Source organism: Etheostoma spectabile, chromosome 22, assembly GCF_008692095.1.
Source record: "Etheostoma spectabile isolate EspeVRDwgs_2016 chromosome 22, UIUC_Espe_1.0, whole genome shotgun sequence".
Lineage (NCBI taxonomy): Eukaryota > Metazoa > Chordata > Actinopteri > Perciformes > Percidae > Etheostoma > Etheostoma spectabile.
This window is the reverse complement of record NC_045754.1, coordinates 19,694,852-19,718,318: the sequence shown is the minus strand read 5'-3', so window position 1 is coordinate 19,718,318 and position 23,467 is coordinate 19,694,852. Positions and strand designations below refer to the sequence as shown.

General features: G+C 40.9%; 1 protein-coding gene and 2 long non-coding RNA genes across 3 annotated transcripts in view; 2 read left to right on the top strand and 1 right to left on the bottom strand.

Moving 5' to 3' along the window:
- LOC116672150 (uncharacterized) overlaps positions 1–7,662 on the top strand; it is a 12,447-nt gene extending 4,785 nt beyond the window's left edge. Inside the window, exon 3 of the long non-coding RNA XR_004327479.1 lies at positions 7,649–7,662. This is a non-coding gene — a long non-coding RNA (uncharacterized LOC116672150). The remainder of the gene's footprint in view (positions 1–7,648) is intronic.
- Positions 5,792–23,467, bottom strand: plag1 (pleiomorphic adenoma gene 1). Its single transcript, XM_032503793.1, has 3 exons — positions 23,331–23,467; positions 9,442–9,798; positions 5,792–8,878 (listed from the first exon to the last, which is right to left on the bottom strand). The coding sequence occupies exons 2-3, from the start codon at positions 9,687–9,689 to the stop codon at positions 7,690–7,692; spliced, it is 1,437 nt and encodes a 478-aa protein (XP_032359684.1). The 5' UTR covers positions 9,690–9,798; positions 23,331–23,467; the 3' UTR covers positions 5,792–7,689.
- On the top strand, positions 13,859–18,089 carry LOC116672151 (uncharacterized). The gene is made up of 2 exons (XR_004327480.1): positions 13,859–13,896; positions 17,999–18,089. It is a non-coding gene; the product is annotated as an uncharacterized LOC116672151 (long non-coding RNA).

Sequence of the window (23,467 nt, the reverse complement as noted above, 5' to 3'; positions counted from 1 at the left end):
GCAATGTAACCCTATGGGGCAGATGTGCAGTGTCAACTTAGTCCACTAAAAGTGATTTATTTTGCCACTGACAGGCTTTAGAGTAGATTAATAGACAAGATTAATAGTATGTGTGTTTGACTACATTATGGGAAGGATCCATACAGAGATAGGCTTTTTAAAAACCTTTACAAGACCTTTCTGTTTAATCAGTAACAGTCTATAAAAATATGATGTGCATCTGTTCCAACGCAGCCAATTATTTGAGCCATTTTTTTCCAAATGTTCCACATTTAAAACACAGCAAACAGCTATTTTATATTATATGTATTGTATTAAAATTAAGGCACAACTTCTGCTTGCAATATGACCAACCGTCAACCTGTTTCATTAGCAGTAAATGCCATGATGGGTGGAGCTCTGCTTTATACAACTTTTATCTATGCTCTAAATCTCTTAATTAACAAAAGCCTAAGACAAGCTCACTGGTAAAAAAAGAGCAAAAATACAATCTGAAAATGTTAAAGCAACATGATGTAACTGTTTTACCTTAAAAGATCAGCCTCAATATCAATTTAATGATGCACTTGACTAGTAATAGGGAGACCGGTGCCTCTGTTGTTCAAACTCTGCACCTCTAACGCCTGTATAAATACCATGGTCTGGGTCAATACTCAATTCTGATTGGCTGTAGGGTGTCTGTAATAAAGTGTTATAGGACACTTTCAAAATGACTGTTTATCTTTCTGAATGAATGTGGTACATTAAAAGAAAAAGAAAATGTGAATCTATTATTTCCAACAGTGTGTGGCGCTTCAGTGCGGCGTAGTCTCAACACCACAGGATGGCGCTAACACACGCGCTGCAGGAAGCCCCTCTGAATAACGTTAGTTCACATCCCGGTATATTATATATTATTTATATAGCTATATATATATATAATTTTGGGGACAATGACACGGCTGGATAGCTAGCTTGTCTTCTTCTGAAACTGTCAGATTGTATTTACTGACAGATACACACAATGTTAATAACTTTGAATCGCTAATGCTATGCTAGCAAGATTCACAGCAAATAACGTCACCTGCTAACTTAAGCGAGCGGGTACAGTCTCCTGGGAGAAATGTGTTTTACGGAACTAAGTCTCACATACCTCTGATTTCAATGAAACTGGATGATATTTTATGGATAAAACGTTGTCTGGCTTTCCCCGCTGATGTCCTCTGGCTGCGTTGCCTCTGTCACTACCGGATGTGAGTCGAGTGCAGATGTGAGTTGCGCAAGCTCAGATTTAAACGGTTTACGGCATAATGTGTCATAGTGAAATTTGTGAAATTCATAAAATAATAAACCTTTCTCATTACAAACAACAACAGAAGACAGAAATCATTTCAGCAATCATTTCAAATACGTTTTTTACATACGATTGTTTGATTGCTAACGTTAGCTCAAAATGCCGTACAAGTGACAGCCTTTGTTGTGTTTGATGCTAACTTGTAGCGAGCAGTGAACTAACTTCGTTATGTAGGTCAATTTTTAATGTGTTGACATTACAGAAGTCTCACGTTAGCAACTTGCAGGCTACCTGTTGGAAATGTTTGATGCTAACTTGTAGCGAGCAGTGAACTAACTTCGTTGTGTAGGTCCATTTTTATTGTGTTGACATAACAGAAGTCTCACGTTAGCAACTTGTAGGCTACTTGTTGTAAATGTTTGATGCTAACTTGTAGCGAGCAGTGAACTAACTTTGTTATGTAGGTCAATTTTTACTGTTTTGACATTACAGAAGTCTCACGTTAGCAACTTGTAGGCTACTTGTTGGAAAGTGCGCGACTCACGTCTGCACTCAACTTGGGTAGTGGCATCCTCGACTCTGTGATTTATGGAGTTTCCTGATGGACAGAAAGCTTTGCTTGTGGCCAAAGTAACGCTATCCCCTAACTGCTGCTAACTGTAGCTGGGAGCACCGGAGGACTGTTGGTGTTAACACCATAGACTGTAAAAAATAAATTAAAAAAAGATGGCTGACTCATCTTCACTTTCTCCCATTGTACAATAAGTGAAAGCACAAATATCCTGGATATGGGCACCGGCATCTAGCCATTTTAAAGCCTAGAAGTGATTCAGGCGGTGAAGCCACAAAGTCCCGTGCATATATCCACCCATGTCAATGCCAGCTGACATTTCACTTTGTTTTTATAGCATCAAATAACTAACAAAAAACAAACATATTGGAAAACTAAACACTTTAACAAACATCAGCGTGATAAGTACCACCTAAAATGTCAGATAGCATCTTTGAGGGAAAATTATTTGAGGTTTACTTCGATTTTTTTTTAGTTTGGCCCATTTCCAATCCTCGAACATGGAGGGGGTGGGGTTTATGCCCTATACCGCAGCCAGCAACCATCCAGATGCTTTGGCTTCACTTATACAGTATATGCATCTACCCCTGGATTTTAGTGTGTACTATTTGTACTCTGAAGTCAGATTTTTTGAGGTCAAAGTCGAAACGCCCCCTGAACTCGGATTTCCAAGCTCAACATCCAACATGGCTGCCCCGCGCATCAACAGCAGTAAAAAAATGTAGTAACATACAGTTATTAGCACTTCTGTCTCATTTGTGTCTCACGAAATCAGTCGTACACACAGTGCTGTCCAGCTTCTATCTGTGGACATGTTTTTATGCTGTTTGTATGACTAAAAAAACAGCGTAATGTGTTGATATAAATTGGCATGGCTAACAATGCCTAACCTGGCCATAGCTAACCCCACAATGAAGAATCTGATTTGTAAATGGATCGTATTCAACATGGGTGTGACGTCAATCCTAGCTACGGCTTCTGAGTTCCGAGGTAAATGGAACGCACTATTACTTCAAAATCACAGGAGGTTGTCAGGCCGGGGGTAGGGGGTAAATAAATGGGGGCTTGCAGTTTCACAAAATGTTACACTTCATTTACTATTAAGGCATTCCACATTGCTCAACATTGCATGAGACAAAAACTGAATAAGCATATTTTAAAAGGTGCCCTGCCACACAAAACCGTTTCTCCTTGTATATTGAAAAAAAATGTTAGGTCCATTTGTGTTTGTGTTATGTCGTGAATGTGAAAATGAACTGCTACCTCCTCTGTCAGCTCTAGCCACTGAAAAGAAATAAGCAGATAAATCAGACCAATCACAAAAGCCGGTCAGTCTGACGTCATGTTGCCTGAGCTCATTACTATTCATGAGCTCGCCCAGTTGCGCTGGGTAAAGGATACTGATAGCCAGGCTTTCATTGGCTAGCCAATCAGAGTCAAGCAGCTTAGCTCGTTGAATGTTAATGAGAAAATCAAGATGAGTCTTTTGCAGGCTTTCTATACCACGCTAGAATGGCTTGAAATAAGGTAACCAAGGCATATTTTTCACAAAATATTTTTACAGAGTCCATGGTACTACTTCAGACATTACCACAAAGTAATGAAATGTGTGTGGCAGGGCACCTTTAACTTCTATTCAGGGATGGGCAGTATTTCTGTATGTATTACATTTAAATACGCTTTTTTTTTAGTTTTTTGTCATGTGTGTTGAAGTACTTAATAGAAATTGTTTTCATATTTTTTTTCTGTATTTTGGTATTTAAAAAAAAAGTGAAACTAATATCAGCAAAAGATGGTGTGCCTGGTCAATTTCCCAGGCTTGTTCGAGAGACATGAGAATGTATAAGTGTAGCACCGTTATATTCGAGGTAGGCATAAGTCCCTTTTACCATTTTCACATTTTTTGTTAAAATGGTAACCCGTGTTAACTTTATAGCGAGCTGTCCTCAAAGCTAACATTAGCTTTTATAAACTTTCTTCATACAGGCAAAAAGAAGAGCGCGAGAATGTGGAACTTGTTTAATGCATGTGTTGGGCGACATCGTCATTAAGAAGTAGAGTAGAAGTACAACCCACAGGAGTATTTTTTCGTCCTCATATCTGTAAACCAGAGAATGTAATGGTTATAATTTTGAAAATAACGCAGCGTTTTCCTCGGTATATTTTAAGCCTGGTGGCCCACCGGGCCTAAGTTACCCCCCACTAGGCCTGAGTTGCCCCCCACTAGGCTTAAACCACAGGTAAGTATTTTTTAATGTCTTTTTAAGACGTTTTTTAAACTACCGTTGGATTGGTTAGAAATAATTTCAAATCTCCAGTTATCTCTTAGCACTAAGTTTATGCACGGCCCTGTGGAATCTGCTTTTTTTAAATTCTCAATTTCACGATTCCGTCCATGATTCCGTTATAACAGAAACTACTGGGCTCCACATTAATGCTGCCGTCAGGCTGTGACTGGTCCCAGCCGGACCCACATCCCAAAAAAGACACTTGCCACCGGGCTAACTAACTTTTCTTGGGGAAGCCCTGTAACGGTTGCGGTTTTAAAATGCATGTTTGGTTAAGCTTTACTTTTGGTTACCCGCGTGATGCTGAAAGTGACTTAGCTCTGTTTGTTCTGCCTTCAAGTTCCTTCCCGAGGCTATTTTGCAGCGGCACCATGGCTCCGTCCGGTGCTTGGTGCCGCCCAAGACGATCGTGAAATGCCAATAAACCAGAGCATGTTTTTCTCCCCTCCTGGAATGCTGTGTAGACTAGCCAGACCCTCCAATGTGACTACTACAAACGGAACTATGAGTTATAATTGTTGCTTGAACAATAACCTCAGTCTCCGGAAAGAGATTCAGGGATTTGAGCTCAAGTCGGCGTGCATGCTTAGAAAAATGCAAGTCACAAACAAAAAAATCAAAGAGTAGAGCGATAGCAGTGGCTGCATGTTGTATAGCCATTTCTTGTAACATTTTGAAGTCATCTTTGGTGCGAGATTACAGCCCAGACAAACAGTTTCTCAGCTAAAATATATTCTAAATATTTTTAGGGGTTGGCCTTAAAGTACTCTCTATCAAGTACAGAGGAGAGGTGTGGTAACCAAATCTGTGTTCCTCTCGAGATCTAAATGACTCCGTGGAAAACACAAGAAATTAACTTTGTAGTGTAATCATGTGTCTTGATATGTATTATAATACTGTATGGGCTATGTGCTAGTGAACAGATGCACACTGTGCGGATGAATTCACATGTAGCTGAAATGTGAAGTGAGTCCAGACTTTTGAATATGGACTATAATATCTATTTATTTTAATAGTTTCATTTTTTTGTGGAAACAAAGTTAAAGTTGTTTCTTTCATGCTTGGCCACTTAACCAGTGGAGTTATTGTGCTGGTGATCAAACAGAACTTTACATATAGAGTATATAGACTCTATATATATACATATGGTTAATTTTTGCCTACCACCCTTGCAATGAGCCTTTTTGATACATACAATGGCACTAGGTAGCACACATAAACACTTAATGACTTGCAGATGTAAAATCAGCTTTCTGCATCTTCGCATCCGGTCAATAACTAACTTTTTTGTTTCAGTCCAACAGTCGCAAACAAGGTCATCTAACTACACTTCTTAGAAGTTTGACAGGAGTGTAACGTTTGATAAAATACCTGTTTATATTAACTTAAGGCACAATGACACAAGCAACAGCTCAGTAGCCATGTTCAAAACCACCAGCAGTGCCTGGGTAAGGCTCCTCAACAGTGAATGTCTACGTGTGTTGGGTGTCACGATTCAGAGCCTAATTTCTTGTCTGTGAGTGTGTGTGTGGTGTGATAGTAGATAGGGTGCTGGGGGGGGGGGGGGGGGGGGGGGATTGTAATGACAGCCTTTGCTATATAATCTCCATATTGAAATGATGCAACACATTCACATTCTCACTCCCATCTGTCTGTGTGTGTGTGTGTGTGTGTGTGCGCGTGTGCATGGTAGATGGGGGGGATTGTAAAATGGCCGCCTTTGCTATATAATCTCCATATTGAAATAACACACGGACGCTCAGTCAGGTGCCCCTGGCGTTGTTATGAACGCTAAAAGTCTTCATCAGCGTCATATTTAGACGCGCTTGGTCGGGACTCTTGGCGTCACTTTTTGACGCTCTGGGTCGGGACGTACGTTTAAGTGACATGCGGCACAATAACAGGACAGTGAGGTTTAGGAAAAGATGACGGGTGGGTTATAACATGTACATTTCAGTGTACATCTCTCTTTACACGGTGCGTCCCACACTGATGCTGAATGGTGCTTTTCGCATTGTTTCTTACATTGAGAGACACTGCCCAAGTATCAGTATTTTACAAGTTGGGAGTGAGAACGGGATGAATGATGAGATGTGTCAGTGCCCTGAACAGTCTACTGTTATATTTCAGGGGGACTCCAAAGACATATCACGTTTGCTATCATTAAAATGTCCCCACTGTTGGAGAATCATCATGAAACTTGACTTGAAATTCAAACAACTACCAAAATGAAAAGTGAACCTGTAATACTGTTGCTCAGTAGTTTCTACACTTGTCTATATTAATGTGAATTAACTTCTACGTTAGTGATTGATCAAAAAGATCCAGATGGATGTTTTGCACGTTTTGACTTTTTTACTTTGAGATATTTGGATTGAGTTTTCCAAAATTCCAGGAAGCCATTGTTTTCCTTTCTTTTCACGACTTACTGCAGAGACTTGAAGTCGGTCTGTTGCTGCTGACAAGGTGACCGTGTAAGTTATTGCATAATGCAAGCGCATACATTACCGTGATATCACTGACAAAAAACACAAGCAGACAAGTTCACTGTAACAGATTAGCTGACTCCTGTAAATAGTCTAATCTGTACTGATTAGAAATGAATGAAACACAATAGCTGCCTGGAACACTGCAAAAACAAATCTCCCAATATTTGGTATGCTTTGGAAAATGGTCAGCTGTCATTAATGGTATATGATGTATTGAATAGATGGAAATGGACAAAAAACATCCCAAAACTACAGTTTGGTCCCTACAACGACAAAAAAAACAACGTAAAATAACGGTCAACTGTGGTGACAGATGAAATCACAATGTTCAAAGTGCTGTCCAAATAATAACATACATCCCAAAATCTGCTTGCTAAGGCCAATCTATTCTAAAGCATGGGGGGGTTAAGTGAAGAAAAGAAAATGTCACTGCAATCAAATGACTATTAGCATCCATCTTTGTGAACACTCTCCAACTCCCAAAAGACGTAATCATGTTTAAACGGACACAGCGAAGTCCTGTCCACATGATAGCAGTTTTTGCTCCATTATAGTGTGTGTGGCGCATTGAGCTTTGTGAGCACGGCACATGGCTGAATTCTCCATACTTGTGCTACGATTAAAGATGTTTATGTATATTGTAACCAGCAGGTCTTAGAATTAGTTACTTCTCTTGATCATCACAACAGATGATGTTAGGTTGTAAAACTTGCAATTAATGAGAATTTGGCTATTGTCTTTGCACATCCACACAACACAAGAGGATCAGTTTTCTGCCATTATGTGAACACGTCATTAGGGAAGAGAGGGGTAAAACAATTTGCCAACTCGTCAATAAAAAGTGTGTGTGTGTTTGTTGTGTGTGTGTGGTGATCTTTCTTTCAGTGCTGATCGCCATGTGTTTATGTCTGCTCATGTCATATGAAATGGACAGAAGTGCTAATATCTTCAAACACGTGTAGCATCTTGTTTCATTGTCTGAGGAGGTGGTTGTGTAGCTCAACATGTGTGTCAGTATATGTGTTAGAGTGTGTGTGTGTGTGTGTGTCAGGCCAAGCACATACTGGATCACTGAAAAGCTTGGTGGAAGCGGGGCAGTGTAGTGGGTGTGCTTAGGTTGGATATGAAGGAGGAGGGCAGCCTTTGAAGCGGACTCTCTGCAGCCTCCGGGCCTTCGGGAGGCTGGGCGGGAAGCTGGACCAGGGGCGCCGGCTCTTCGTTGGGTGGATAGGCGACGCCCTGCCCCCCGCTGCTGCCCCCTGCCTGGTTGTACGGGGGCCCGTTGAGTGGCAGGAAGTTAAAAAGCTGCGAGAAGTCCATCAGGGAGGCGGATGAGGCCAAAGAGTCGCCCGCTGCGGCTGCCGCCATCGGGGTGGCCATTTTGGACAGGGACACGCCCTCGCTCACTTCCTCCAGCACGCCCCCTTGAGGCTCCAGCTCCAGTTTGGAGGAGGAGAGTTGCGGTTCCTGGGCTGCAGAGGACGAGGAGGGCATGCTGCTCTGCAGCTCCATCAGGTAGGTCTCCAGTTCTCCCTTTAGATTCTGCTCCCGCTCCTGTGAGACGCTGTATGAGGTAAAGTTGGAGCCCAGTGGGTACTTAAAAGAAAACGGGTGTGTGGGGGTGGGGAAAGGCTCTGTGTCCAGGACAGGGCCCGTGTACATGTTTAGCTGGTGTGGCCTCGTTGTCAGCAATCCCGGGAGCTCGTCCTTGATGCCCCCAGACGCCATATCATAGACGACAGGCTCCAGCGAATCAGCTGGCTCAGTTTTGACCCTTAGCAGCTCCCGAGCGTGGCTCTTCTTCACGTGACGTGTCAGGTGGTCCTTCCTGCCGAAGCACTGGGCGCAGTACTGACAAAGGAAGTCCTTGCGTCCAGTGTGCACCACCATGTGGCGCCGCACATCTTTACGGGTGTAAAATCGCCGCTCGCAATGCTCGCAACGGTGCTTCTTCTCTTTGGTCCCGCTGGAGGACTTGCCAGCGTGTGTTTTGAGGTGCTCCAGAAGGACCCCGGTGCTGGGGAATGGCTGCAGGCACACTTGGCAGGTGAGGTCTCCGCTGTTGGCGGCGTGGAGGGCGAGGTGGCGCTTGAAGCCCAGCTTGGTGTTGTAGCTCTTGCCGCACTCCTGGCAAGCGAATGCCTCCTTGTAGGGGTCGTGAGTGTGTAGGTGATTCTTTAAGTGATCCTTGCGGTGGAACATTTTCTCACAGTATGAACACTTGTGGTTTTTTTCTGGCGAGTGAGTCGCCATATGCCTTGGAACACAGACACATTCTATAAGCACTCAGAATGGTTGCAATCACGTTTTAAATGGTGGGCATAAGTTACATCACACATAAACACAAAACCTGGCGAGAAAAAATAAAACTAGTATGCATCAACACAACATTCTGATTACTACTGAGCACTACGTTACGTCACTGTGCCCCCGGTAGCACCAGACATTTAACAGATGAGCAAATAAGCCACTTATATCCACTTAGATCTGTGAGTCCAGAGTGTGGCAGCACTACACTCAATAGAAAGATTTATGCTGCTGTCAAACTTTTTTTCAAGCGTCATATTTTAATGTTAAACTAACACTCTGTGGCAATTGGATGTATTTATTTAATATTTTACACTTATTTTTTGTTTTTAGTTGAAACTATATTTATGAGCCAGCAGAACGGAATTGCGTTCATATGTGAATATGTGTACATATGTGCAGTTGAATGACAATAACATCTATCTATCTATCTATCTATCTATCTATCTATCTATCAGTGTAAAGATAAAAGCAACATGCTGCAGCCTGCTGTGCACCGCTGTGTGTCTGTACCGTAGCAGCTTGTATTTGGAGACGAAAGCCTTGGTGCAGTCGGGGTGTGAGCAGCGGTACGGTCTTTCTCCTGTGTGAGAGTACGAGTGCACCTTCAACTTCTCCAGGCTGTTGAAAGCCTTCTGACACTCCTGGCAAGAGAAGTTCTTCTTGGGCTTCCCCTCGGCTCTCCTGCGCCTCCCCGCGGGCGGCGCGAGCTTGGTTCTCTCCAGGAGGTGGTCGCGGTGGCCCTGGGTTCCCGTGGCCATGGCACTCTAGGGCTGAGCAGCTACATGGACAGGGGCGCAGTGCCCAACTACTACTGATGCAATTGTTCTATCCAGTTTTATGTGCTCAACACCGCCTGGACTCAGGGGCCTGAGAAAGAGAGAGAGAGAGAGGAGAGAGAGAGAGAGAGAGAGAGAGAGAGAATAGATCATGTGAACGGATCTGTTTCAGGTTGCTGACTGAGTTGCTGGCAGTAGTAAAGACACTAAAACCTAAGTCCTAAATTGACTGATCTGAGGCACATCTCACACATCCAGTTCAACTTAATCTGGCCCTGAGCTCAGAGCGACCACGAGTTCTTAACGCTCTGAGGTCTTAGGGCATTTTTACATTTCTTCTTAAATGTACTTTTCATATTTGCATATAACTCACCTCTATGTGGCCCTATGTGCTTCATATCAAAATGTTATAAAAATGAACAAACTCTGCTTTATGAGCAGAGCAATATGTTGAAAGATAATTTGTCGCTAAAGCTGAAAAATTGAAGTTGGCTCTTTGAAAGTCCTCAAATTTCTTTTGAAAACCAAACCTTGACTTATGATGTGTTGTAGGCTACGACTTGTTTCGGTGCTTGAAATGATTTACCAAAGTCTTTAGGTTTTATTTGATTAAAAATAGTAATTAAAAGTCTAAAATGAAATTTTGTAACATTACTTTTTGAGTAGGAGATTTGTCAATCCTCGTTTGGACGTTCTGGTGCGTCTTTTGTCCTCAGAGGGTTAATTACAAGAAGTGTCATCAGAAAGACAGGGTCTCAGTATGAGCTCAAATGATACCTGCAGGGATGTTCGATTATAGCAGCAGCCGTCTGTCTGTCTGTCTGTCTCTGTCACTCTGCCTCTCTGACTGTCTCTCTCTGTCTGTCTGTGTCTGCCTGTCTATCTGTCTGTCTGTCTTTGTCTGCCTGCCTGTCTGTCTGTCTGTCTGTCCATCCATTCAGCAGTTCCTGCTGCCAAATAGAGAGAAGAGAAAAAGTAGCTCATGCTCAAAATTATGCATTTATGACTTACTGGGAGCTTTTCAGAAGTGTGAGTTTATTCTTTTCTAATAAAAAAAACGGATATAGCCTATGTTTTATTTCCAATTATTATCAAAAAATCTCATTCTAAATGGGATATCCCCAGACACTGGTGCTGATCTCAACAAAGTCTGGATGCTTTACCAGTTCTTTGTAGCTGGCTGGGTTACAGGTACGCGATGCTACGCTAACGGCAGGGTGAGGTACCTCATAACGGCAAATTAAGACATCAGTCTAGGATTTATTTTGTATTAAGATAAATATTTATATAACACGTAGCCTATGGTTTTAGAGGATATGGTCAGTTGTGGCTACCCACATACCGTTGTTCACAGGGTGTGCCAGTGCAACTTTTAATGGATGCCTGGATTAATTATCTATCTCACGTTAATGTATGCAGTAAATCACGGAGAGTACATGATCAGTAGTAACCACACATAATTGTAACATCTAGCCATCTTCTTATCTGTGGTTATATTTGCTGTGTAGCCTATGTTAAGATTTGACCGTAGGATATTACCATGCGATGGGCAGCAGCTTGCGAGCAGTCCAAAGCTAGCTGCAGCTAGCTGGTCGGCTAGCCGGGGTAGGAGCTCCGCAGACCCGCGTTTCACTCGTTTTTATTACCTTTTTGAAGATAGTTTCCATGGCATGTCCTCTTTAATTTAACCAATATTTTGTGTGGTGAGTTAAATGATCAAGGGAACAGCTTTCTTTTTGGGATATGTAGCTAGCTAAATAGGTCAGTGAATAACCAATGATTGTTAGCTTTGTGTCATCGGGTTGACATGTTAGCAGGAACAGCTGGTTAGCACGCCAGCTAGCTGGTGAGGATAATTTAATTATTATTTATTTATCGGTCATTTAAAAAAGAAAGGGAATACACACACATGCTTGTGTTGGTGAGGATAACTATGCAGATTGTGTATGTGAGAACACGAACAAGTACGCATTTGGCTTGCCGTCCGTCTACAGCATAGCTCTTCCGCTGTCCGTCACGGCGTTCACAATTCACGCGAGTAGAGCGTGATGTCACATGCAAAGGGTCTATATTATCTCTACTTCACAGAACAATCAGCTGTTTATTAAGCTAGTATCTACCTTCCACTCCAAGCATTCCTACAGTTAAACTCCATCCCTTCTCTTTTCTGGCATTCTCCTGAAAAAAAGGATCTATGATGTCTATTATGTTTTAAATTATTTTGGGTGGGTGTATTTGGGTAAACTGAGTGGATGCTCTTGCTGTTTCACTTCCCGCCCGGTTGTCTGAACGCCGTGTGAAAATAACTTTAGCAGAGAGACGTTTCACGCACGCTTCTGGGAAGCCGTGACACCAGGGGTGTCGGACTAAGGGGAAAAAAAGGGACTGAGTACCCAGGGCCTTTATGTGAGGAGGGGCCAAAAAGATACTAGAATGAATAGCTGTGGATGCAGGGAGGAGCCCAAAGAAAATGTCTTTCTACAGGGCCCAGAATTTTGTGCTACGCCCCTGTGTGACGCACATTGTGGAATATCAAGCATTGACTTGAAAAGCAGCGAAAAACAATCACTTCTAGTGGACAAAAATCGAAGGGACACAACTGCCCCATTGGGTCCGGTTCACAGTGGCCCGTCACTGCATTCTCGCTCAATACGGGACCAATTTCAAAGATCTTTGGGGAACACTTTACTTGAAGGTATCTACAAAAGAGTGACATACACGGTCAGGGATGAACACACCGCATGCATCAGTCCACACTAAACCCAAATTTCTAACCCTATCCCTCCTGGGACCCTCCCCCTAACGCTCTAAAAAAACCGAAGACATTTACAAAAGAAGCGTTATGTCACAAACGTTTTTGATTGTTTAATTTTTATGACACTTTCAGGGGAAAGTTGTCACTCTTATTGGCAGGAAAGGCCTTTTATTTGTTAGCCATTTCAGCACGGGCAATAAAAAGTCTTTAAAAAAAAATCTTTAAAAAATCAAAAAAAAAAAAAAAATTCATTAAACTTTAAACACAAGTGTAAACTGGACCCCTTCATACTAATCGTCAATTTAGTGCTACCTTTCGTATCACCCCAGTGTCATACCCTTCACGCTCTATTTTAGAGTCCCTGTACATCCTTTCAGTACATACCTTCAAGGAAGGAAAAGATTTTTTCTGTGGGGCTTCCAGCCCTTCCTCCAGGCAAGGGAGGAGTCTGGCAATTGGGACAAAAATTGTTTAAAAATTATAATCCAAAACTTTTTTTGACCAACCTCGTTATTGTCGGCAAAAAGGACAAAATAATTTTCTCCCGCGGGCCCTTCTCCTTCACATCTTTCATTTTTTGTCATGTTAAAATGTTAGAAACAAAGAAAAAAAAAAGAAAAAACCCAAATTTTGTTTGCTGCGTCGTTTTAAACACAAGACCTTGCGCGGGCCTTGGGGGGCGCCGCGCAGGGGGGCGAAATAGGGCCCCAAATGGTTTTCGCTTTTGTCTGTTTTTCTGGTAAATGATGTATCGCGTCCCCCCATCGTATCAATGAAAACACTAGGGGGAAAATTTGGCAAAAAAAAAATTTTTTTAAAAAAACGTTTTTTCATTGTACAGGGCCCCAGTATAATTTATTTTCATGCCCGGCTGGTTTGTGGGTCTCCCCGGGGCCGAGTGAGCGCATGGGGCCTACATGCAAAATTGCCAAAAGGAATACCAGGCTTAATGGGGAAAGGGAAACAAAAAAACGCTAGTAAGCTGGTTAAATTTTTGAAATTACATTCTTTATTCTAAGCGCCCCTTTTGGACCAGGGAAAAAACAAACTTGGTCACCAAAAGTACGTTATCCAAAAAACTAACCCCCTGTTTCCCATAATGGGATTTCATATTCAGAGAATGTATTCAAATAAATTAAATTATTCTTTGATTTTCAGCTATTACAAACAGACAGATTCTAGATCTTGATTTAACCCAACCAACAAATTCTAAAAATACACATTTAATTCAATAAACACAAATAGATGACCCTGTGCTGAATAAACACAGAAGATATATTATATATGCAGGAAAGAAACAAAAGCAGATACATATATCACATCTGCCCAGCGATGGAAGAAGTATTCAGATCCTTTACTTCATTAAAAGTACTAACACAGCCCTATAAAAGTACCTGTTACAAGTTAAAGTCCTGCATTGAAAATATTACTTCAGTAAAAGTATGTGAGTTTCATCAGAAAAATGTACTTACAGTATTGAAAGTAAAAGTATTCAAAGTGGATGGTTGGAGTGAAAACTAGCTGGACTGAGCGTTTTTCTTCTTTTTTGTCTGTTTTGTCCAAATAAGATAACATTCTTCTTCTGTACCATACGGTGATGAGATAAACAACTGCTGTATGTATCTCGGGTAAGCATACACCTGTAGATGTACAGATTCATGACTGTGGGTACTACAGCTACTACATTGAATCCTTGGACCCCTTTCTGTTTTATCTTATGTGCCTCGTTGTACTGTTTTTGTTTGTCAAATGTACAAAATACTCAATATATATAACTTCACTTTACAGACTCAAGGTCCAGGTAAAAAAGAACATGTAACATATTACAAGAGGGGTAGACACAAACACACTCAAACAAAAGTACATATACAGGCATACTGAATACCACATATTGCATAAGGGGAACATAAAAAACATACTTCCTGTACATACATACATATATACATACATACATACATACATACATACATACTGTACATACATACATACAAACATACCCATACATACTGTACATACATAAATACATACCTTGGTGTGAAAAAGTGTTTGCCCCCTTCCTCATTTCCTGTTCCTTTGCATGTTTGTCACACTTAAGTGTTTCGGAACATCCAACCAATTTAAACAATAGTCAAGGACAACACAAGTAAACACAAAATGCAATTTGTAAATGAAGGTGTTTATTATTAAAAGGTGTCTCCATTATTAAAAGGTGTCTCCATGTCTCCATGTGTCTCCATGTCTCCATGTCTTCCATGTCTTCGCCACAAATGGCGAAGACATGGAACAGTGGTGAACTTTCCCAGGAGTGGCCGGCCGCCCAAAATTACCCCAAGAGCGCAGCGACGACTCATCCAAGAGGTCACAAAAGACCCCACAACAACGTCCAAAGAAAATGCAGGCCTCACTTGCCTCAGTTAAGGTCAGCGTTCATGCCTCCACCATCAGGAAAAGACTGGGCAAAAATGGCCTGCATGGCAGAGTTCCAAGGAGAAAACCACTGCTGAGCAAAAAGAACATCAAAGCTCGTCTCAATTTCTCCACAAACATCATGATGATCCCCAAGACTTTTGGGACAACATTCTGTGGACCGATGAGACAGAGTGGAAACTCTTTGGAAGGTGTGTGTCCAAGTATATCTGGCGTAGAAGGAACACTGCATTTCATAAAAAGTACATTATACCAACAGTAAAATATGGTGGGGGTAGTGTGATGGTCTGGGGCTGTTTTTGCTGCTTCAGGACCTGGAAGACTTGCCGTGATAAAAGGAACTATGAATTCTGCTGTCTACCAAGAGATCCTGAAGGAGAATGTCTGACCATCTGTTCGTGTACTCAAGCTGAAACGAACTTGGGTTCTGCAACAGGACAATGATCCTAAACACACCTGCAAGTCCACCAACGAATGGCGAAGAAAACCAAAATGAAGACTTTGGAGTGGCCTAGCCAAAGTCCTGACCTGAATCCTATTGAGAGTTGTGGTATGACCTTAAAAAGGCCGTTGATGCTCGAAAAACCCTCTAATGTAACTGAATTAGGACAATTCTGCAAAGATGAGTGGGCCAAAATTCCTCCAGGACGCTGTAAAGCCTCATTGCACGTTATCGCAAACGCTTGGTTGCAGTTGTTGCTGCTAAGGGTGGCCAACCACTTATTAGGTTTAGGGGGCAATCACTTTTTCACACAGGGCCATGAGGGTTTTGGATTTTTTTCACCTTTAATAATAAACACCTTCATTTACAAATTGCATTTTGTGTTTACTTGTGTTGTCCTTGACTATTGTTTAAATGGTGGATTTTCCCGACACACTTAAGTGTGACAAACATGCAAAGGAACAGGAAATGAGGAAGGGGGCAAACACTTTTTCACACCACTGTACATACAAACAAACAAACAAACACATACACACACGCAATGATAATTGGCACATTAATCTGTACATAACATAATTCCTCAGCACAAAACTGCAGGTGGGAACATTACTCGTCACAAACACATGGCTAGCACTGGTCCATCTTATTTATTTTGACTGCTTTACTGTAGCTGCACCATAGGTAAACTGTATAAAGTGGAGTACAGTATGCTCTGAAAAGAGATGTTTTAACTTCTTCAGTACACATGTAAAAGTTGCGTGCCAATTGCTTTAGTGACTACATTTAGCTCTGGCCCTGAAAAAGAGAGAAAGCATAGCTTCCTGTCCTCCTTAGTTCTGGCAATCACAACAACCCTCTTTTCTGCATTGTATTTGTCACACTGTGACATATGTATTAAGTATGGGAGGGACCCCTCGCGCTTGTAATTTTATAAACAGTTTACAGGGATTGACATGGTCAAAAGCTTTGGATGCATCAAGGAAACATAAAAAATATTGTAGAATCATGGCTTTTATACTTGGTAACAAGTTCTTTCAGTGCATATAAACACAAATGTGTGCCACGTTTCTTTTAAAAACCAAACTGATTGTCAGTGGTTGTTATTTTTCGTTGTAGTCTATCAAATAGAATTTGATGTTTTAACACTTTAAAGAGTATACTCGCTAGAGCGATTGGCCTGTAGTTTTCTATGCTTGATACCTTACAGGTTTTGTCCTTATTAACTGCCACAAATAGTACCCGTAACATAGGGCCAGGTAACAGGCCATGCATCAATAAACCGGAGAATCATATAGCAAGTAACACTCAGATTCTATGGCTTGCATACTTCAGGTGTTCAGCTGTTATTTGGTCAGGACCACATGCTTTGTTCATTGCCAATTTCTCAATAGAATGACACACTTCATCAGGTCTAATGAACACACTATCATTATTAATCCCACCACCAAGTTAGCACTCTCAACACAGTTAAAAATCTCTCTAAAAGGTTTCCTCACAGCTCAGCAATACTGTCATCCCCAGAGATCCCGTCAATGCTGGATGGCAAAGGCATCTTTTTATTGTTGTTGATAACCTTCACTTCTTTCCAGAATTCATAAAAATCATTCTGAAGAAACTTTCTAGCCATAGAATTTGCCCTCATCATCTGCCCATTACTTTTGATAAAGCGCACAGCATCTTACAACCAGGCATTTGCTCTTTTCTTATGTTCGAACTCTGAGCCAAACCTAGCCTTTCCAGGTAATACCCAGCTCCAAAAAGCGGCCTTAGCCTCCACATGAAGTTCAGACCCATATCCGTTCCATCCTGGTCTAATCTTATGCTTTCTTTTCTCTTGGATGAACAATTTACTGACATTAATTAAACAGTTCACAACTTCGTCATTCATAATAACTATATCCCTGTGATGTTTTTGACTCTTACAGACAAACTAGCTTCAAGTGGTATATCAATATTAGACTATTCTCACTCAGTGTGTTGTTCTTCCATAAATCATGTTCTGCGAGCTTTGCCCAGTCCACTCTTCTATTTTGCTCATTATTATCATCCTTATCTTAGCTAGTCAGCTCAGGTAGACTGTCGAGATGTGTTGCCATGGAGACAGGTATGTGATCTGCTGTGGCTAGACCATACATAATCTCAACTTCCAAGCAATCAGGAGCATCAGCTGGACATACACAGTGGTCTAGCCAAGACGTTGTATGCCATGCTTCGTTGATATATGTATAACTGTCTACTGGTAACAAGACTTTACTTGAGAGACCTAACTTAGTGTTCAGACAGAATTGATTAAGGTGTTTGGCAAATAGAGAGTTAACATCGGACATATCAGCAGTCATATCACCCATCACAAAAATGCAAATGATTTCACTCTCTTTAATGAATGAGCTGATAAAGGCTAGCCTATTCATTTTGATTTTGGTAGCATTATGGTGTATTTAAAATAATAAAGATATTTTTATCATGTACAACTATAATTGCTATGGCCCAGCCCAGCTCTAATAGAATCACATCAATCAGTGGGTTAAGTTTCCTAAGCCATAGGAATCCCCCCCCCACCCCCCCTCCAGGTATTCTGCCACGCACATACTGAGGTCTGTTGTCACTACTCAAAAAAAAGACTTAGAAATATCCCCCCATTTTAGAAAGTGTAAAGGATCCAAACAGTTATTTAATGGTCAAATCATCTCAGCTGGATTTGTAGGCCGTTATATTGTCGGCTAGTTTCATTTAGAATAAAACATCAGATTTTATAAACTACATGTGTTCTGTGTGCAGGAATTTTAATGTGTAAAGTAACTAAAGCTGTCAGATGAATGTAGTGGAGGAAAAAGAACAATGTTTCTTTCTGAAATGTAGAGGTAGAAAGTGGCACGAAAAGAAAAGACTCCAGTAAAGCACAAGTACCTTGAAAAATTACACTTTTTACGGGACATCCATCAAACCCCCATATCGTACGTCCAAGTGTTTAACGCATGCAGCACGCTGCCTCATTGGGAGTGTGGAAAGAGCTGAACTGTGTGTATTACTGCAATTAAACAACAGGACCTTCAACAGGGGTCCGGGACCCCTAGGGGGGTCCTCAGAGTTGTTGCAGGGGGGCCAACAAATAATTGTTTGATAGTTCCAAAAAAACAACATTGATGATAGGCCTACAAGCCTTTAGGAAAGGTAGTCATCCACAGTTAAGATTCAAGATAACATATTCCATATTTTACCATTTTAGCATTAGAACATGATGTATATTTTAGGGGTAGACAGATTATTGGAACTGGCCGAATATCGGGCCGTTTTTTGGAAGTTTGATCTGAACCTGGAGTTTTATTTGCCTGATAACCTTTAAAGTTGATGAATTTAAAAGTAAGTATTCTACTTTGGCTCGGCTACAGCTTTGTGTCAGTCCCTCTGCTTTGGTTTGACTGAGTCTGACTCAATGCCCCCCCCCCCCCACACACACACACACACACACACACACACACACACACACACAACACACACCATCTGACTATCTGTTACTGGGGATTATGGTGAAAGGTTCTCACATATTAAATAATTGCTTAAAGCATTTCTAGATTACGTTTTGGGCATGTTAGGCCTGTATTTGTATAGGACACTTGGAGAGGTTTTGGAGAGGTTTTGGGGAGGTTTTGGAGAGGTTTTGGAGAGGTTTTGGCACAGCAGTGACACATGTAATACCAAATACTGAAAACTCCCTAGCTCCCATTAGGTTAGGACTAGAGTTCTGAAACTGTACAGAGGTCTTGTTGACCAGGTGTAGAAGGCATGCGTTGGGTTTCTGCGTAGTGTGGCACAAAGTCTGTTTTAGTAAAAATCTTAAAGTTGTTTTTTTTTAGACTGGACCAAAATAATTATTTGGAACCATGTTTGAACTGCTGTAGTGTAAATTGTGTTTGAATCCCATGCTAATCAAGTACAAGCCAGGAGAATTTAGGTTTCAAATGAAGCCTCATACAAGCATTTTGGCCTTGCAGTTATAGCAAGTTAAAAGATATATTCTGTTATAAGCGAAAATCAAGCAAAAGAGGTGGATTATTATCACAGGTTAAAGGTGCTCTATGCGATGTTGGGTGATGTCACTTCCTTAAAATGGAGTTTTGTTGCCATTTGTAGACCCTGGGCTGTCTACAGAGACTGCTTTTTCTTTTTTTTTTACAGTGTGTTTAGGGGACAGGCAGCTGGCAGATAGTGAGGAGATGTTTTTTATTTTTATTTTTCCAAATATTTGTTATCGTTTTCATTATCTACTAATAATCTGGGTCGTTATCGGCCTTGAAAAGCCAGTATCGGTCAACCCCTTGTATTAAAATACCAATATGCAACACTTATCTTTTCATAGGCTTTCAAATGTTTGGTTCAGGAGAACAGGCTGGAATATGTCTATTATTTTAATAACTTTTAGTTTGTATTGTATGAGCCATAAAAAAAGTCCATCTAAAACCTTTAGGCCGCCCTACACGTTGTTGTAGGTCCAGTTTAATATGCAGCTGAATTTTATACGTTATATATAGTAAAGGAGTCCCTGATCCGTCTCTCTTTCGGCCGAGAAACACCAAAGACCCCCGAGTTCCAGGCCTTTCACGATGTAAGAGGACTAGATGAGCACTCTGATGTGATTCATGGATTTATGACAGAAATGAGCTAAATAAGTGCAAATAACTTCACTGACGTCAGCCAAGTATTTTGCAATAATTACGACGCACCGGCGCTTGACATTATTTCAAAGAAAATGTTATCAGAACACATGTATTTGCATTCTATGATCCATATTTTATACTGACAAAAAGTCACTGCATCTAGGTTTTTAATCATTTTGAGTAACACCAAGGATGATAATAATAATAATAATAATAATAATAATAATAATAATAATAATAATAGATAATAATAATAATAATAATATAATAATAATAATAATGATAATAATAATACTCACTTCCATTAGCTGCTTGTCTTAACTCTACTAGTTTATCATCAGAAATAGAAATGATGTTGTTGACATTTAAATAAATGTGTACTTTACTGAGAGTTATAATATTATTAACATTCATCCCAAGACTAAAGTGCTATACTTGATACTAGCTGAAAACACATTAACGAATGACTTTCTTTTCCCGGCTCAAAACCCAAGTTCACAGCAGCAGGATTATATTATTATATCAGGATGCTCATACAGAACCAGTTCATTTTCCATCCAAAGGTTTTGTTAAGAATGTATAAATTTGAAGTTAAATCAGCACAATCATGAAGCCTTTAAGGTATAAACGTTTCATTTCTACAGACCCTCCCCTTTATCTTTTCAAACATGAAACATATAGCAATTAGGCTACATCTTATCCTCCAATAAAAACAGCATTTTCTATCTCATGTGAAGCAAACAGCAACCATCCGAATCAAAGAAAAAAGAACCATGCAACTCTCAGCCTTTTCTTCAGCCTACATTGTATTGGTTTCAATAATAATTTATACTGTTTATTACAAATTACACTCTGTTAGTAATCACTACACACAGGCCTGAAATACACACACATGCTCAGGATCATGCACAACTGGAGAGATGTCAGAGTGAGTGGGCTGCCAGCTAGACCAGCGACCTGAGCGGTTGGGGGGGGGGGCGGGGGTTACGGGGACTTGCTCAAGGACACCTGGGAGTGGCCAGGATGTGAAGTAGCATCTCTCCATACTCTATACTTTAGCCCGTACGGGGACTTGAACCAGCGACCCTCTGGTTCCCAACACAACTCCCTGCAGACAGAGATACTGCCAACCCCATTCTTTAGATTGATACAAATACAGTGGTGGAATGTATAACTAAGTACATTTAGTCCAGTACTGTACTAATAATAATAATGTCTAATGTATACATTTGGACTTAAGTCCAAATTTTGAGGTATTTCTATTTTACTTGAGTCTTTTCTTTTTGGGCCACTTTCAACTTCTCTACATTTCAGAGAGAATCCGAATCTGCTTTATTGGCCAGGTTTGTGTAAACAAACAAGGAATTTGACTCAGGTTAATCTTTGCTCTCAAAGTACACTACTCACTTATAAAGAATAAAAACAGAAAGGACAGTAAGAAATATAGAATAGAATTTATAAATGTATAAGAAGTATACAATAACAATTATAGAGATCAGGCAATATCAGTATTGTCTGAGATGTAAGATATAAATATAGTGTAAGGCCGTTTGGTGCAATGGTGATCTATTAATAATAATCTTTTGTAATTGTACGATTAAAAACTACGAGAGGTAGATGAGATTGTATTGTACTTTTTACTCCACTGCATTCATCTGCTAGTTACTTTGCACATTAAGATTTTTTTCACACAAAACACACGTCGTTTATAAGATCTGATGTATTATTAACCAATAAACAGAGAACTGCTTGTATCGTTTCCAGTTTCTAAAATGTGAGGGAGTGCTTTTACTTTCACTATTATACTTTTTTTTATCCTATTTTTCCAGGCTACTAACTGTTATTTAAGTAGGCTACGTTTTCAATGCAGGACATGTACTTGTAACAGAGTAGTTTTACGGTGTGGTATTAGCAGGGGTGTAGCACAACATTCTGGGCCCTGTAGAAAGACATTTTCTTTGGGCCCCACTCCGCATCCACAGCTATTCATTCTAGCATCTTGTTGGGACCTCCTCACATGAGGGCCCTGGGTACTCAGTCTTCTATCCCCCCCCCCCCCCCCCCAGTCCGACAACCCCTGGGTATCAGTGCCTTTACTAAAATAACAGATCTGAATACTTCTTCCACCCACTGCTGAACACAAGCAAACAGCAGCCAGTTCGCTGTATGCAAATCCAGAGTCAAAAATCATGCCATGGCAGTGTCAAAACAATCGCAGACCAATTCCAAATCAGATGAAGCTCGAGGTCTGGTTTAAGGTGGGACAGGTGTAAACACTGGCAACACATGCACTTCCTCCTAAAGAACCGGTTCCAACGTCGGTGTTCTACACTGGCTACAAGATGCGTCCTATCTCCAAACTGTCCCAACGTTCAGAGCCGCCATGCAGCCTGTGTTGAATGCTTAATAACCTATAAGACATGACGCCCCCCCCCCTCTGCAGCTATAGGACCAGATCTAGTAAATACGAATCAGGCTACTAATGTGCACACAGTGCAACCTGCCGCAGCAGTCCCACTCAACACAAGATCGCTTGTGGGTCTGAGGTAAGGCAGGGTTGCAGGCATTTCATAGGCTATTGAGTTTGAGTTCTCCCTCCATTTGTTGCTGCTTTATTGATAAGCAGTTCCTTGAGTGTTAGCCTTGTAAGCGGCTCATAGCCGACCTGTCATCAGAAGCTATGACACCGTGATCAATAGGGCTACTTACAGAGGGTCACACATGCGTTATAGCACATAGCCTATAGCCCTCAAAGTGAAACATGATATATAGAAAAAAACATGCCATAGGCTCCGCGTGGTTGCATTTAGCGTTATAGGCTACTTTTTGGAAAGGAGATGCGAATCGATAAGGACAAGGTTGACGCTTGTGATGAAGTGTGTGTAGGCTATGGCAAAAAAAAAAAAAAAAAAAAAAAATGTACATGTGATTGCAGATGGCAGGAAAAGTGACATTATTGCTGAATCCAAGTGCGCCTGTTGCCGTCGGTGCTCATCGCGCTGCCGCTGTTTTTATATTTAAAAAAAAAGAAACAAAGTGAGAAAGGCTAGTGTTCAACTTTACTCAACTTTCCTATTCCACTGGCTCCCGTGGTCTTTTAACGTTCGCGGACGTGCACCGTGACACTAATATCACCAGTGACAAGATTTTATTTCATTCCAAAAAATAAAATAAAATCCAAAACGTGTGCCTTCCCTGGTTTTCTCTGTGGTCCCAAACTGGGTAGCCTACTGATTAACACAAACTTTTTTTTCCCCCTGCTCACCCCTCTCTCATAATTTAAATAACCCCGATATTTTAATTCAAGAACTGGTAACCGTGGACTTAATTTACATCAAACTTACCCCGGTCGCTTTAACATCCTTTCTGTCGGGTTTTTCTTCACTTTCAACTATTTTCTGAATTTTTAATAATTTTTTTCTCATATTTTTTGCTAGACGCGGCGGGCCTGAAAATTGTTTGCTTTCCCCTCTTTCGAGCA